This window comes from Poecilia reticulata, linkage group LG17 (assembly GCF_000633615.1).
Source record: "Poecilia reticulata strain Guanapo linkage group LG17, Guppy_female_1.0+MT, whole genome shotgun sequence".
Lineage (NCBI taxonomy): Eukaryota > Metazoa > Chordata > Actinopteri > Cyprinodontiformes > Poeciliidae > Poecilia > Poecilia reticulata.
Genome location: NC_024347.1, coordinates 19,889,530 through 19,906,779, shown reverse-complemented (window position 1 = coordinate 19,906,779; position 17,250 = coordinate 19,889,530). Strand labels below are relative to the sequence as shown.

Here is a 17,250-nt window from a genome sequence, read left to right as displayed (position 1 = left end):
GCGCAGGCCTGTTCTACCGGGAGTTTTCCAACAAATCCTTCCCCTGACATTCCATTTAGCAAAGCGTAAGCCGGCATTTAACCTCTTCACCTCAATTCTTGCCATTTTTTTCCTTCATCAACTCTGACATCCTGCACTGCCCCCCAACCATGCACTCCTTCGTGGCCACCCATCGACTTCAAGAGGAAAATCTCTTACCTTCACTTTCCTTACCAGGTTAGAATTTCAGAAATTCAAGGTCTCAGGTGAAGCCAAACATGGGAAGGAGAACAAGCCATGCAGATGCACGAGAACAAACGTGGCTTTTAACATGTGGATAACAACGGGAGGCAAATCTCAAAAGTTTCATTAAGTTAGCTGGTTTTCTTTTTCTGCAGTGAAGGTGAGAGTATTTGCACTCTACAGACGAGAGGTGGTGTTGGTGGGGGGGGATAAGGGGTTTGAAATCTCCATATAAGGGCAAAGGAATGTAAACAAGTGAGGCGGAGCTATTGAGCTGAACAGGGTTGGAGGAAACGAGTAACCTGACCTCTCGCCTCTATTTTACGGGACTACCCCACTGGGGAAAAGAAGGAATAGGAGGCAGGCAAAATAGCGATATATCGTATGAGAAAGGGATGGGGGTTGGGGAGAAGACAGAGGATGAAAACAACATTCCTGGAGCTCAAGACATATCCACTCTGTAAAAAAGACACTTTGTAATTAAAGGCAAAGATTAACTTCTGCCAGGAGCCCAGAGCTATTTTCATGAAAAATTGCAGGCAAGTTGTTTTTCCTCTCAATCTCGTGTGTCAGAAGAAGACACATTATCTGCCTTAAAGCACAAAACGGGGTAAAAACATGTAAAAAAAAAAAAAAAAGCCTTGTTAGAGATCATGAACTGTTTTTGAACAAACAGATTTAAGTCATATTTCTTATGCTGGATATGCAGCCATAGCTTCACAAGTATTTTAAAAGCTTGTGAACTGGAGAAAAATCACCCATTTCTGCATTCTTCTATTCATTACATCTGCTATTATGGTGCTGTCAGTCCTTTAAAAAATATCCACCGATTACAGTGCAGAGRGAAGAAAAACCACAACTCTTCCGTAAGTTGCTCTAGCTTTAGGAAGTCTGGTTGGGTACGACTATGCAATTACCCAGCCCTCTCTGTTCCGTCTCGTTTATAACCATTTTAGCCTTTCCACTAAAAGTGGGAGTCAAAAACATAATGAAGACAATAATATTTTCTAAATATCCCAAAAAGATTCTAATGTGCTTTGTCTATTCGTAGACAGTGGAAGTAAAAAGTTTAATTTGGCCAGCGGCATTATGTTATTGTTTYGTAGATGCAAACTACTACACCCAAAACAGATTTGACAAACGAAGATGCACAAGCTCCACCAGAATGATGAGGTCGTTGCRATTATAATTAATCACAATCAATGGGGTCATTGAAATATTCAACAAAAATATTGCAATCCATTATTTTTCCATTAACTTAAAGTCCTAATCTATGGAGAGATTTTTTTTTTTTTATCTCGTCTTTCTTTGCACAATAACTTAAGCTCAGACAGAGTGAATTGACAGTGTCTGTGAACAGCAATATTCAAGTCTTACCAAAGATTCACAACTGGATGTAGTTCTGGAACTTCCAACTCTACTCTCAAATCTTTTTCAGCCTCTAGCTGTTTATCTTCTTGGATTGCATTGCATTTAACTTCATTCAACTTCCTGCCAAACCTTCCCACCAATGTGTCGTTTTTTCCTTCCACATTACAATTATGCACCATTGTGACTTGGTCTATCATATAATCCCAGCAAAACACATTTAAGTTTKTGCTTGTAACTTTTTGTATCGCTTGTACCTTTCCATGCTACGTTCYATTTTGAATATTTTTGCGAAGCACTATGCATGTGCTTTTAGAATGTGCATTACATGAACAATGAYTTACAGATGGGGTGTTATGTAAAATCATGGCAGCCATTCAGGGATGCTTAAATGCTTGCTCATACAAAGAGATGCTTATTTCAACAAAAGCTCCTACATGGAGGTGCAGTTTCCAGCCAAGCTTCCACCACTCAGAGCACCCTTCCCCCAGCTCCATCAGACTAGCGGCAGCAGCAATTAGCAAACACTTGGTGGAGGTGCACATCTGCTGAGCTCATCATATGAATCACTACTCAGTCCATCGTTCTTTAGCATGGTTGTAAATGGAATGATGGATGAACATTGTTTGGATGATTTGCTGGAGGTWGAATGTGGGGGAAAAGCAGGAGATTTGATAGAGGCCAATTTCAAGGCCTCTATCAACGTAGAGGMCAACGTAACCTCAAATTTGTTTGAGGTTACGTTTTTTTACAGCATTTTTAACAACTGACGGTATGTGACTGTGCTATAAAGTGGAACTAAATTCCTGGAAAATACACAGTTCCTCCACTTTAAATGAGAGCACAACTTGAGAGAATACTCAGAAAAGACAAATTCAATTTGAGTAAATTTCAGGATTTGAGAACATTTACTTTGAGTATTTTTGTCACCTCTGCTTATAATTTGWCAATGCAGTCGGTTTTAGACTTTTACTCAAAATGCAAGCCTAAAGAATTCAACAAAAACACCAAATGTAACATAATGCGTGATCATATAATATCACTTCTTTGAAGCAATTACACTAACCATGGAGGGAACCTCAAAAGACACATTCAATTTCCAGAAATATCTACTTCAGCTATTTAGATTTYAGTGGCACCGTCAGAGCCAATTTTCATTTTCTGTTTACGCATCTAATGATGTAACTTATCTTGTCAGCTTGGTTGCATGGGGAACAAAAAAATGTTAAGACTTTTATATATGCATTGCAATATTGACTCAACTTTTAATCAAATCTCATTCCATCWRTAAAAGATAGTGACAAATTAGAAGCAGGGTTTGTGGCGATACTAAGCAAAGACAGCCGACCAGTTCAAAAATAAACTAAACCAAACAACAATCATCTTAATTCTCACTTTGCAGCAAACACACTCTACCAATTAAAATAGAGACACCGAGGTAAATAACGTTTTCTTCTCACAACCTTATCACTAAGGTGTCAAACAGCTTCCAGACTTCCTCCTCCGGAGACGTCACTGGGTSAGAGTGTCTTTGAAGCAAACTGGTTCAGRGTGAGCTCTTCTGGTAAGTAGATGCAGAATTTCAGCAACGTTTTCCATCCCTCCTCTCATATGTTCGAGTTTACATGCGAAAACAAAGCTGTAAACATCCCACATGAATGCTGTGGAATCAAGGGAGTCGGGATATAGAAAAGCTCTTTTGTTGATGCCTCTCCTTTCCTTTGATGAATTCTTAAATTTGTGTGGTTTTCTTTTCATTGCAATCCCAGAAGCTGGCGTTAAAACTTCATGTGGACGTGCTTGTTTTTTTGTTTTTTTTAAATGAAAGTAAAAAAAAAGAAAAAAAAGAAAAGAAAAAAGGCTGACTGTTTTCATCAACTCAAGCTTGGCTTATAAAAACACTCAATGAACACTGGGAAAGGGTGGATTTGGGGTTTTAATGTTACTACCACGTAGCTCTATTCTGAGAGGTTGTTGTGAATACTGTGGTTGAGTGGAGAGCGACAACCACAGCGAGGACAAGACGCTCCGACAGGGTGGTTCTCTAAGTACATATGTGTATATAACTATATATACACATATATGCATGTGGGTGTCCATGAGTGAGAATTTGTACATGTGTGGGATCCCTATTAACTTGAAGAGTGAGTCAACAAAGAAGAAATCTCTTGAGAACCCTCGGCTCTTCCTCTGAACCCAGCATTCCCAAAGTGAAACAACACTGCTTTCCACAAAAACAACACTTCTTGCCATTCTCATCATACTGCATGCCAATGTAGCATTTTGACCACTTTCCTTTCTCACCACTTTAAAAAGGTTACATAAACCTCGTTAGTGTCACTGGTGTGAGAGGTTATTCATAAATAGCTTGGGCTATTCTTGGAGAAAAAAAAGGGGGGTTAGTGTGACTGTTTGTTTATGCAAAACAGTAACTACTTCAAAATAGCACCTGTGATTCGGGCTGCATTCATGAAATTTCCAATAATTTTCGAGTTCAGTAGGTGAATCATTATTGTAGACCTTAGAGATGAAATAACGTCTTCTGAGTCAAATTACATCTAAAGCAGCATAGCGTCTGTACCTTCACCATCACAGATGTTCTTGTACGAGTCCCAGCGAGTCAGAGGATCTGCTGTGTTGWAATCCACAATAACATCGGGTCCGTTATGCCACCTGTCAGCACCTGAAAACAAAATCCACACTCTTGAAGAACCTAAAAGGCTACGTAATATGTATTACAGAYACACCTCATGGTAAAAACAGAAAGGTTGAGTGACTTTTTTTTTTTATTGCATTGCTAAAATAAACATTCTTAGTATACTTTCTCTTCACAAAGTAAAATAAACGTTTATCTGAAAGGGTCTCGTTTTTCTTTTTCCACCAAACTAAATTCAGTGAAAACTACTATCAAAAGTAGTTTTACGTGCAACTCCAGTATGTGGAGATTGTCTTATTAACAAATTAGGCACATAGGCGTACATAACACAGTGAATGACACAGAGCCACGTAGTTTCTTTCCAGTTGGGTTCGGAGGACAGCACATGCTGTGTTTCTTTACCTCTCTGTCAGCACACACTTCACACTACATTTCCCCTCTGTGGCGTTCCACATCCCCTCTCACCAGGGGAGCAGAGCGAGGAGGACGGAAGGGAAAATTAAGAGGGCACTCTGTCTACCTTTCTAATTAATCCATCTTGTGTTCGCTTATTAAAAAAAAAAAAGAAAAAAGAAAACTGCACAATCAAAACTTACCTGGAATTCTTTCTGGTCCTTCAGAAAAGATGAGTTCAACCTTGCCGTAATCTGGAAATCTGGGATCTATAATGACAGCAAACACAGGAATGATGTAACTGTTTTGGCATTCAGAACTAGAAAATGCACTAAGTTTCTGTTCTTCTACTGTCTTTCTTTCACAACACAAGAAAAATTGCCAGTAAAATCTGTGTCCAGTCTGAGTTTAGTGGGGACCTTATGAAGCAGGAGAGCTGCTGTTTACTAGGAACTGCAGGTTGAGGCCTGTTCTTAGAGGCTTTTTTTTTTGCAGGTGTACCTTTGTTGGCATTCTCCATGTCCTCCTTTTCAAATATCAGGTTGTAACCCTGTACTGCTCCCGTGTGGAACTGCAGCCGGAAAATCACCTCGCGTTCTGACGTTACATCACTTTTGTGATAGCATTTAATCTACAAAAAGAAAGCAAGAAATCAACATGATTACAGCAGTCAGTATTAAAGCCTCCTATCTTTGTGTACATGTCTTGTTCTTTCTCTTTTTTTTTTTTCTTTCCTACCATGATGTCCCCTTTCAGGAGCTGGGCAGGCTCCAGATTGATACACACGCGATCCCTGTGATTTGAACCAATGTGACTTGAACAAAAACAACAGACGGTACTGTCAAAGTGAGCTGGCGTGAAGAAGCTGTTACTTAAATTGAATTAAAATTAGCATGAAATTAATTTGAGCGACTTACTAGACTCCAGAGGAGTACACTGCTTGCATTCCTTGGTAGACTTTGATGTATGGGCAACACACTGAACACAACAAAAGAAAAAAACAAAGGAAAACCTGCAATTAATGCTTTTTTTTCAAGGCACTTTGATAACATGACCTCTGGGCATTATTTTTGCTGAGGGCTAAAGTGTGATAAGCTGTTGTTGTGGGAGAAGGATTTTAGCTCCAAGATGTGATGACGACTTCTTGTTGATTCAATGAAATGAGCAAAAACAGTAATTTCCACCTAAGCACCTCAAAATGAAAGAATTCCCAGTGCCCTGTTGTGAACAGGGAATTTAGAAGAGGATTAAGTTTTTTTACACAACGTCCATGTGCCTGAGCATGCAAGTGTGTTGGAAAAAACAGAAATAGGAATATAGTTCAAATAAGACTCTGATGTGGCCATTTTTAACCCTTTCATTGTAATTTCCCTGAATCTGGTGGGTGGATATATAAAGCAGTATGACTTTTACCTCTGCTGGCAGCCTCAAAGTTTGGGATCCCATGGAGGACGACACAGTGCAGGAACAAAGGTGAGGCGTTGATCTTCATGGACCCACTTAGTAAACTGTTGAGGATCCAAACATACCTGACGGGAATGCAAAGGTGAAGAGATTAAAATTTAGCAAGTCTATTAGGAGTTTTCCCACAACAGAAAACACGTTGAATCATGCAGCAGAGAGCGGAAGGAATGTACATTACACAGGGTTCCAATAAATTACCCACTTATCCTTAATTACTCCAAGAGTAATTTAACTTTTAATAAAAGTGTTTATTAGATGTTCACTAATTTTGCAGACGTCTGGTTCAGATGCGTCACTAAAAGCCGTCAGATGTCTGATCTGGGACCAGAATTTATTTACAAATCCCTTAATGTGTAAATGTGATGCCTGTAAAGAATGGCAAAATAAGCTCAAGGTTTCAACATTTTTTTTTATGATAGAGGTAGTAAAGAAAATAAATGACAATTTACCAAAAAATTTTACCTCACCATTAAAGGAGAATGAAACTATTTGATGATGGCTGATGCTTTTAAAGAAATGCTGGGAGTTTGTAGTTTTTTATCCTTTCATGTATACCAATTTTTTTCTCTGTTTTTGGAGAGAAATTCAAGGGGACATTGGCTGAATTTAATCTCTGATGCACATCTACCCGTTCTATATGGTTTAACACATTTAAATAGTTTCCAGTGTCACCTGAAAATATCAGTAATCATCAAAACACAATGAGGTGGTTACCAGTGCAGAATAAAATTTATACAGCCACAGTTAACTTGCAATGATTTAGTCAAATTGAACTATTAATACAAACTTTGGGCATAACTGTTCAAATAAATCCTGCTTATAATAGTTTTCTTAGAATAATAGAAAAATGCTTGCTCCTAAACCTACAGGAATGTTAATTGTTATGTACTACGACTATTTAGATGAATGTGATAGCTGGTAGATCGGTCTGTGATCAAAGATTAAAGTTTTTGTCATTTTATTTTATTTTATTTTTATTAAGTAAATAAAAAACTTATGATCTTCAGCATAAAAACGAATATATTTGGTAACAAACATTCAACAATTGATGGCATACTTTTTTTTTTAGTTATAATTTGCCATAGCGTAAGAAGAGATTAGCACTATTAGTTCGTTGCTGAATTAAAGTGGTCATTATTGGGGAAGAAGGCTGCACAGTGGCGCAGTTGGTAGAGCTGTTGCCTTGCAGCAAGAAGGTTCTGGGTTCGATTCCCGGCCTGGGGCATTTCTGCATGGAGTTTGCATGTTCTCCCTGTGCGTTGCGTGGGTTTTCTCCGGGTACTCCGGTTTCCTCCCACACCCACAGTCCAAAAACATGACTGTCAGGTTAATTGGCCTCTCCAAATTGCCCCTAGGTGTGAGTGTGTGTGTGCATGGTTGTGTGTCCTGTGTGTCTCTGTGTTGCCCTGCGACAGACTGGCGACCTGTCCAGGGTGTACCCCGCCTCTCGCCCGAAACGTTGGCTGGAGATGGGCACCAGCACCCCTCCCGACCCCACTGAGGGAAAAAGGGTGCAAGAAAATGGATGGATGGATTATTGGGGAAGAAAAAAAGTTTTCAAAATAAGTTTGAAGTATAGCATAGAAAATGTTATTCACAACCTCCACAGATGAAAAATATCTTGGTGAAAGTTTTGACAGACATTCATGGGTGAGATGGGTAGATGAAACATCAGCGTTAGCAGTGATAAATCATAAAATGTTAGAATTACACCAGGTCATTGCGAGACCCTTTTCTTATTTAAACAGCGGATGCCCTTCAGCTAAAAGGCATTGACTGTATGCTATGGAACAAGGTGGGTCAGAAACCTGAATGTTTGGAGGGAGAGGCATATTGGGTCAAACAGGACATGGTGTGGCCCTTCCATGCCTCTGAATGGAAGGGTACAGCTCTGTTATGGGTCTTACCGCTTCTGTGAAGGTGTCATCAGAGCTGAGACCTTGTCATCGTAGTATTTCCTCATGGCAAAGCGGTCCAACGCTTGATCAGCACTTTGAGGGAGACAGAAAGACGCACTAAACACTTAAGGTAATTATGACTCAAGAGAGAGATTACACTCTGGACTATAATAGTGCTAACCCAAACTCGCTTCAGTTAGAGCAAGGCAGACATTTACACACACTCACGTCTGAAAACAGGGAAAGTAAGTTGAGAGACAGAAGATTCCAGGAGAGAGGAAGAGAATCAGCCTTAAGTAAACACAGAGTGACAGAGAGAGGCCCGAGTGTGTGCACAGCTTGGTTTATTCAGACAGACCTAAAGCTAATAGACCCCGCCACATTTTAACCAGACCTCTGCTTCCCTTCCTCTGCTCCCTCTTAATTTGTTTCTTTCCCCTTCTCTTTCTCTTCTTTTCGTTTTTGTTCTGACATCTACATTCAGACCAGCGAGCTACACTGTCTCTCAATTGGGCAAAAGCTTAAGTTAGAAACCGGCTTAATCAAATGGTGACCTGTGTTCAAACAACAGTGTCTTTCCATGTGCAGGAGAGAGCCAGACTGGATTTAAAAAAAAAGTATATACCTCCAGGTTTTTGTGATTGATAAAAGTAATGGAAAAATCCATCAATTTGGAGGCTTTACCTCCTTAAATATAACCAATAAATGACTACTAACTCAATTTGTAAAAACTGAAATGTTTCTGGAATAGAAATACATGTAGTATAAGTACAGACACCCTCTCCTGACTATGTTCAGAATTAATGAACAGCAGATTCATCTTTCAACAAGACAATGACCTAAAGCATGCATCCAAATCAATAGACTGGAAGCTTAGCAATAGTTCAGCTAAACCCAACCTGATTTTAATTTCCAGAGAAAATCTGAAGAGAGCGGTGAGCGTTAAATGTTCTCACAATCTGATGGATATGGAGCAAAGTGAGGAAATACTGCCAGTATTTGCTATCCTGACTCAGTGCTGTAATAGAATAAAAACAAACTATACCATTTAGAGAGTGGATACCTTTACAACTAAAGTATTAAGTATTTTTTTTTATTATACTCCTTATGATTTCAGTGTGTTGTTTAGTTGATTTTAAAGGATATGAATCACCTTTTTTAATTTTTTTTTATTTTGTATTTATTTCGAGCATGATAGTAGTATAAAATCATGCACAAGAACAAGGAATGCAAAAGACACATATTTTTGTACCACAGTATTGTTGACCTTATAGGTTCAGAAAGGATTACTCCTGATCTCATTCATTTTCTTACTATGTAAAAATCTGTCATTTTTCAAACCAACAGTTTGAAAAGAACTGATGCTTCAGTTTCCTGAAGCATCAGTTCTTTTCAAATTGTCCTTGCCAGCAATGCTCGTCAGGAAATAAAATGGGCATTGTTGTTGAGAAATACATCTTTTGAAACCAACACTCTGGCCGGGGGATATCACAGGGTAAACACATGCTTCAGAGCTGAATCATGCAATTCAATCCAGGGTGATTCATGGATCAAATCATGTGGTTTTCTTTTGATTCTGGAACAGGAAACTTGTGAGTCACTTTTCCAAATCACCTTAAGCCAAAATAAAAGGAAGCATATAAATTAAATGTGGTCCAGCAATGACATTGGTTATGGTCTAAACAAAATGAGTCTGCAGAAATGGTTGCGGTTCATTGTTCACCGACAACAAAGCGTGAATGCACATATGTTATGATGAATCTTGACTTCAGGGGGAAGGAAAAGAAGACCTTTATAGTAACATAACAGAAATCACATCATGGTTTGTGGTTACCTGGCAGACACGTCAGTGAAATGCACAAAGGAGGAAATGACAACACCAATTCGACCCTTGCCACCCTGTGAAAAACAAAATATGACATAGGATGATTCAGCACATGTGGTTTTTCTACTTTTACGGGGCTGCAAATACACCAGAATATTTTTATTTTAGTTCTTTCTTTTTTTTTTTTTTACAACATTTTTCATATTTAAAAACTTTATTAAGTTTTGTAGCTCTAAGCTAAATTTAAACGTTATTAAAACAGCACAGAAGTTCTTTGCAGTACTTAGTTAACCCTTGTTAACCCTTTGGTTGGCGTCCAATCCATTTGTAAACACAAATGGGTTACAAGTTTTACGTGTGTAACTGATGTAATACAAGTTTTACAAGCGTAAAACTTGCCACAGTCCTCTACGTTTGCCTCAGTCCTCGCACGCACAAGGGTTAAACCTAATTTTATTACGTTTGCCAACTTTGTCGTTTAACCCAGACCCACATCAAAAAAACAATTCAGCATTCTAACTTTAGTTCTTAACACTGATGCAAGAATATGTTGAAAGATTGTACTGCATTCACCGAGAGAATGAAACAAAATAACATTTTCCAATATTCAGATGTAGAATTAATAACCATACTGAAGCAAATCCACAGTATTTAAAAGAACAGAAAGTTAAACATTTATTTGGTCTGCAAAGGGTTTGGGGGCAAGGACTGTTTTATTTTTGTATTATAGTACTGCACTGCATTAAAATAGTATCAAATATTATATATTCAAGATCAGTCTAATGAATTGAAATCATTGTACATAATCTATAATAGATTAGGATTTTCCATTGACATTCTCACTGATGCCAGCAAAGTGTGAACACACACATTTATGTAAAGGTCAATACTTAAAGGTTAAGCTGATTTAAGTTTATGTGTTACATTCTAAAAAAAAAGGTATTTTTTCTTAATCTTGCTGTATTTGTTTTGTAAAAAAGCAATAAGGGTACAGAAAAAAATACACAATGAGTAATTTGCTTAATAACTGATAAATTCAGTTGAGAAATTTTTGATGGGGTCAGATCTGGAGTATTCTAACTATGCAATCAGAAACTGAAAAACACAGGTGATCCTCCATGTTGAGTACACACTTACCCTGCAGTGTATAACGACCACATGTAACGGGTCAGCATTGAGCCAACTCTCCATGGCCTTACAGATGGTGCAGATCTTATCCAGCGGAGGAGCATGTAGGTCTGGCCAACCGGTGTCCAAAGTCTACAAAATATCACAGTTTATGATTAACACATGCCACTCTTTCCTTTACTTGGCCTGGTTTTTTCAGAAAATATTATCAAGCAGAAACGATATACTGTATACCCTTACCTTTGGGTTCATTCTGGTGAGGTCATGTCTTCTCTCTGACAGGTTAATAATCTAAAGAAAACAACAAACCAAAGACTAACAACAACATCTTCCTGATTTCTGCTTTAATTCCAACTCTTAGCATGAGTAAAGGTGCGATCTGAGATCAATACCTTCATCCAATAAGAACCTATTAGAGCTAGTTCAGATCAATGCGATGTGGACTCTCGCATTTGTCTTCTTCTAATTCTTAAGGGTAAGACAGAGAATCAGCACTCACCAGGTAATTATCTGCATGCTTGGATTTGAGCATTCGTGTGACATCCTTCAGATTAAGCGAGTAGATCTCCTCAGAGCAGCCCCGAGGGAAGGAGACGGCGATTATCCGCTCTGTGATATAGGTGAGGTCGAGCTCGTATCCCTCCTCCATCTTAAAGCTTTCCTGTTATTCCTTTCGAGAAACATACAGACTGGTTACACAGAAGAACAAAGCACTGCAGTTCTCTCACACCATTCCCATTTTAAGCAGGTGACTTTACTTAAGTCAATATTTGATGGTCAAAGTCCCCAGCTTCAGTTATTGTGTCTGACTTTTCCACAGATATCTCTGGGAAAAAAAAAGACTTCAGCTCCACATTATAAGATAGAGAATGCTTTACACAGCAATGGTCAACAGAAATGTGTTGCAAGTACTGTACGGGTTGAAACTAAGCAAGGCCTTTTCTGCACAGGACAGATAATTGCAACGTGTCTGCAGTGCGAAAGGAGTATCACAACAATGGTATTAAGTAACAGTGACAAAGTATAAAAAAACCTAAAGAGTTCCAGTTGAAACCAGTTGTAAATCCCTCTGTGGCAGTGTGTCCCAGTTACCTCATGGACATGAACTTCCTGCTGTGGTGGTACAGACTAAAGAATGAGTCATCCTTTACCACCCCCTCCAAACTCCACACACAGATGTTTTGCTTTGTTATCTACTCATCTCTGTGTAAGCGTGCTGCCCGTTAGCTAGAGAATAAGATATTTTATAGTTCTAATAGACTGTTAGAACTGTTGGAAATGATAATGTGAACAGACGATTGAAAATACCATAAAGGATATAAATGGAAAAAAAATCTTTCCACAATACTAATCAGTCAGCCGCAAGTTTCAATCTAGCTATGACAGAAGAGCACAGCATTGCTTGAGTTATCAGTGTGCTACAAACGAACCACTTGGGTTCTGGCACTCATGTTAAAGTAAATTTACAGCCCTTTTAGAAACTGCTAAATATTAATGAAGATTAAGCGTACCCCTCTGTGCCAATTAATTTCCTCAATGGCAGAGGAACACAACACCAAGCCCAGGGCTCTGACGCAGACTTTAAATACTTCATATTTCAATCCAATTGAGAATTTCTGGGATGTGCCAAAACAAGCCCTATCCACAGAGGCCTCATTTATCAACCAACAGGACTCAAAAAGCTGCACCAGCAACCACAGGGTATCCCAAGAAGTCTAAAGTTCATCCCCCCTGCAGATTAGTACAACTTGAAACAGACAAGGTTCACTTATTTACAATTCTTTGGAATCACAAATTGCAATTCTCCCTGTGCTGCAACTCTCATGCTGTGTGGTGCTCAAATTGTTATTTAGACAACAGATTTTTAATTGACTCATGTAAACGCAYACCATAAACCACAAACTGTGCTGGTAAATAACTTTAAAAATATAAGCATTGCATATGGTACAGTGAAAAGTAATAAAAGGTTAGTTTTATATAGTATGACCTATATTTTAATCATATAACTGATTATACTGGAAATTATAAATTTGACATATACTGTGAATAACAATTTTCTAAACCAATGATCTAATCACATCCTAAGACAAAAACAATCTTAATTTGACTTGATCATCTGGGCTGAAACTGGGTTAAGTATTTATTATTCAGTTAAACCTTGAACAGGATCATTATGCCATTCACACTTTCCAGAATTATCCATTTATAATTTACATGTGTTTTTTCTACGCCATTAATTATCACAATCAATGGCATAGATTATTWTAATCTATGCCATTGATTAGATAGATTATGTAATCTATGCAATCGATACATAGATTGCAGTGATTGCATAGTTTACAACTTTCACTGGTGGTAAAAGTGGTGCTTTTACAAACAGTGGTAAAAGTACCACTAGTTGTACTTGGACTTCCTTTAGTTGTAAATACTGAGCAAATTTAACACTGTAAACTGTACTGGGAGGAGAGATMATTTGTATAAGCAGCAATGTTTTTGATTTTTTTTTTAGAAAGGACACTGATATTTGCTTCAATCAAATAAAAAAAAAACTGAAGTGGATAATGAATTGGAAACTAGTGTTTGTTTTGGGGTGTTGAKTTCCATTTACCCCTGAATTTAGTACGTGGATCTGGAAAGGATACATCAAGTAATTATTGCGCTGCCTGACCAGACTAACTACTACAAAAAAGTATTACAAAGCTGACATTGATAATGGAAATATAAAAATCCATCAGCACATGTATAAGTTTTACTAGTAGTTATTACTGTGTTCTGCATGGTAGCCATATTGGATTTTGAGGCTCTATTTTGGTGATAAATATCCAGCTTTGCCCGGTGGAATATACAGTTACTTTGACCTAGCATGATTTAAAAATAAKGATACATAGTACAGAATGCGTCCATCAKTTATATGTAAGATGATCCCAGGCTACAGTCCATCCCTGAGTGGGCATAGTGAGGGAGTAATAAATGGGGGACAGTGTAGTCATGGCTTAAACCAACCGGCAGACTGGAATGAAATAGGCCATGTGAAGAGGTCATCTCATCTGTAAGGGAAACAGGGCTGTGTTTTTCCACAGTGTGTCGGTTGAGTTCCTCTGAGCCACRGGCTGGTCCTCGGGGTTTGTTGGAACAAATGCCGTATTTAGACCACTTCTCCTATAATTCTAAAGGAAACCAGCCAACTAATAAGATGTTAATGAACTGACCAATAAATATTTAGGGAACTTTGCATTTCCATTAAGCGTTGTGAATTTTATCTTATAAACATATCCTATATGATCTGGAGGTGTAACAGGATGACAGTGATTTAATCTGCTAACATCATGACCAGYACATTTCAACATTTTTAATTGAACAGAGGGTTTTGAAGTTATTAGTAAGAATCTGTTTTGCTGTAGCAAAAAAAAAAAAAAGAAGAAGCAAAGCATACTTTACTGCTACTCATCGCTATGCCCAGTAAAACCGGCGACAGGAATCGCAGAATTACCAATACTGACATTATTGGCACGATACACTCAGCAGCTACTTTGTTAGGTASTCATGTTCAACTGCTTATTAACACAACTGCAAAATCATCTAATCTAATTGTTGTAGTTGTTCAGAAAACACATTTTCTAAAAATTGGCTCCATCTACACCTTAAGCCTGGCCGTGTTGTCAGAGGAATGATTATGTTATCAACTTTCAGTATAACAGAGGGCACAGSCAAGTCGATAGGTTATAGAGACAACTGTTAAATAAAGRCCACTTCAGCCAACAAAACCTTTTAAAGAAAAAAGAGAGAAGCCCAGCAGATTTATTTTCAKAAGAAGAGCATTATGGGTTTCACTATAATGCTCCAACTGGRATCTATCTATATTTTCATAACAGATTTGTTGATATTTTAGATGTCGATTCTTGTCGAGCCTATATTGTGCAATTAATTTATTAAAAGAGATAAAGTGTATAACTTGCAATAAACATTTCAGGWACTCTTTTAGACCYGAAATCTTGGAAGGTCAYAATTTTCTGTAATGTTATTCCAGATGGTTATATGTTGGCATGGAAACAGGCCAGACTGTCATTTTCAGAAACCCGCACCATGCTGCCAGAGGAGTTCATGTTAAAGTGTTTAAAGAACATGTGTCATTTTGTGTTGGAGCTAATAAATCATAGGTTCAAAGTCTCACAATATACAGTCAAATTGTGGTTTGTTTGGGATCATTGAGAATAAGTAAACTATTTTTGGCAAAATATTATTATTATCATTTTTTTTGTTGTTGAAGCAATCCTTCCAGTGACTAGCATGGGCAAAGCTTTCTATCAGACAAAATCATCCTCCACTTTATTTAAAAAAAAGTGGAAYGTGGCTTAGTTCTGTGAAATCTTCCATCCTTTGGAACATTAATGAGAACAGTAAGCAACTCTGCCTGGTTCCCCTCTAAAGACAGAAGCTGGACTATGTTTGGTTACTTGTCCTGATATGTGCTTTTGGGGATCTGTACAACATTTTAACCAGTTTATGAAAGAGTTTCTAAAACCAAAATTATGCAAGATTGCAAATAAGAATTTCCAGGTTCCTATCAAATGTTTTTTCTGCATATAAAGATAGTATCGGCTGCACAGTGGCGCAGTTGGTAGAGCTGTTGCCTTGCAGCAAGAAGGTTCTGGGTTTGATTCCGGCCCCGGTCTTTCTGCATGGAGTTTGCATGTTCYCCCTGTGCATGCGTGGGTTCTCTCCGGGTACTCCGGCTTCCTCCCACAGTCCAAAAACATGACTGTCAGGTTAATTGGCCTCTCCAAATTGCCCCTAGATGTGAGTATGTATGTGCGTGGTTGTGTATCTCTGTGTTGCCCTGTGACAGACTGGCGACCTGTCCAGGGTGTACCCCACCTCTCACCCGGAACGTTAGCTGGAGATGGGCACCAGCAACCCTCCCGACCCCACTGAGGGACAAGGGTGAAAAGACAATGGATGGATGGATAAAGATAGTATATTATGTTTATATTATTCAGTCTAAATAGCATGTTTGTTGTTTACAACCATGCTAAAATATCCCTGAGGGGAAACTTTACCAAGTAGAAGCCAAGCTCTATATTAATTGTTTGACCTAGTCCAAATCATTTCCAAATGATTAGGTTCATCCCTGAATTTAATTTCACAYCTTACAGTATTATGGAGGACTGAAGCAATCACCCTAATTTTTCTACAACAACTCCCCCACTTCTGTCACTCATCACTCAGACTTGCTTCAGCAYGCACTAAGAGATAATTGGTCTTTAATTTTCCCCGACTGCTTTTGTTTCTTGCTTGAAGCACAGCATTAGMTCACAAAGGCTCAGAGTAAGCCGCGGCAAGGTTCTCAAATCCAGAGCCCACCCATGGCACTGAGAACAAGGCTGGCATAAAGAGTGTCAGCCAGGCAAGAAGGACTCAAGAGACATGTTGCCAGGCCTATGGTGAGCAAGCTGAAACAGGTTTCCAAAGGTCAGGATGTTGGGGATTAGGGTGTGTCTGGCTCCCTTCAACCACCCTGCAGGTAAGTGCTTGACTAGGCTGTGCTGGTGCTGTCAGCCACGTTTACACATGCATGACCAGTACTTGGAAGCTGCTCCAAATGCCTTTCTTCCAATTATCCTGAACAGCACTGAAAATAAATTTAAAACATTCAGTTTCCATGTTAAATGYWTGAAGAGATGTATGGAGTAGCGTGTGTGTTAAACATTCCATTTCTGACGCCACAATTCTTCTCACACGTCGAGAAGAATTAWAGGGTTAGATATGAGATGCATAAAGAAAGACACAACATTTGGCTTCTGATTACCATGTTCTTTGTCCATGTCACAGTTTGTAGTTTTAATTAGTTTGCATTCTGACTTTCATTTAACTGAAAAGATCAGCTCATAGCCCACTGTCATGGGTCTTGTGGTACCCACTTTGAGGTCTCTTCAAATCTACCAAAACAGTTGAGGTAATCTACTTTAACAAGTTATTAGTTTATTGAAGTAACTGTGGTCATGCTCATCATTCAAACAGAAATGTTAAAATTCAAACATTTGTTTTGCTTATGTATTATTTTAGCAAAGCAACCAATATTACCAAGATTCACTCATAGTCAAACAGTTAAATGATAAAAAAACAGATCTGGGCCACTTCTATTCTAATATTACCATCTCATACATTGGTACTTAATGGTAAGCAGATCAGTACAAAAGTGAAAAATACATGGACGCCAATGTGGTTAGGAGGGGTAAAGGAAATGTGAGTAGTGCACTAAGAGTGAAGCCACTGTTGATTTTTTGACCATAATACTA

At 38.4% G+C, this 17,250-nt stretch overlaps 1 protein-coding gene across 1 annotated transcript in view; it reads right to left on the bottom strand.

Moving 5' to 3' along the window:
- Positions 1-17,250, bottom strand: part of LOC103479558 (tensin-3) — a 41,818-nt gene that overhangs the window by 19,654 nt on the left and 4,914 nt on the right. Inside the window, exons 2-12 of the mRNA XM_008434056.2 lie at positions 11,454-11,624; positions 11,195-11,245; positions 10,964-11,086; positions 9,836-9,900; positions 8,011-8,094; positions 6,053-6,168; positions 5,557-5,617; positions 5,378-5,453; positions 5,141-5,270; positions 4,843-4,908; positions 4,172-4,273 (exon numbers count right to left, since the gene is read on the bottom strand). Of these exons, the coding sequence (XP_008432278.1) occupies positions 4,172-4,273; positions 4,843-4,908; positions 5,141-5,270; positions 5,378-5,453; positions 5,557-5,617; positions 6,053-6,168; positions 8,011-8,094; positions 9,836-9,900; positions 10,964-11,086; positions 11,195-11,245; positions 11,454-11,603 (1,024 nt within the window). The 5' untranslated portion in view covers positions 11,604-11,624. The remainder of the gene's footprint in view (positions 1-4,171; positions 4,274-4,842; positions 4,909-5,140; positions 5,271-5,377; positions 5,454-5,556; positions 5,618-6,052; positions 6,169-8,010; positions 8,095-9,835; positions 9,901-10,963; positions 11,087-11,194; positions 11,246-11,453; positions 11,625-17,250) is intronic.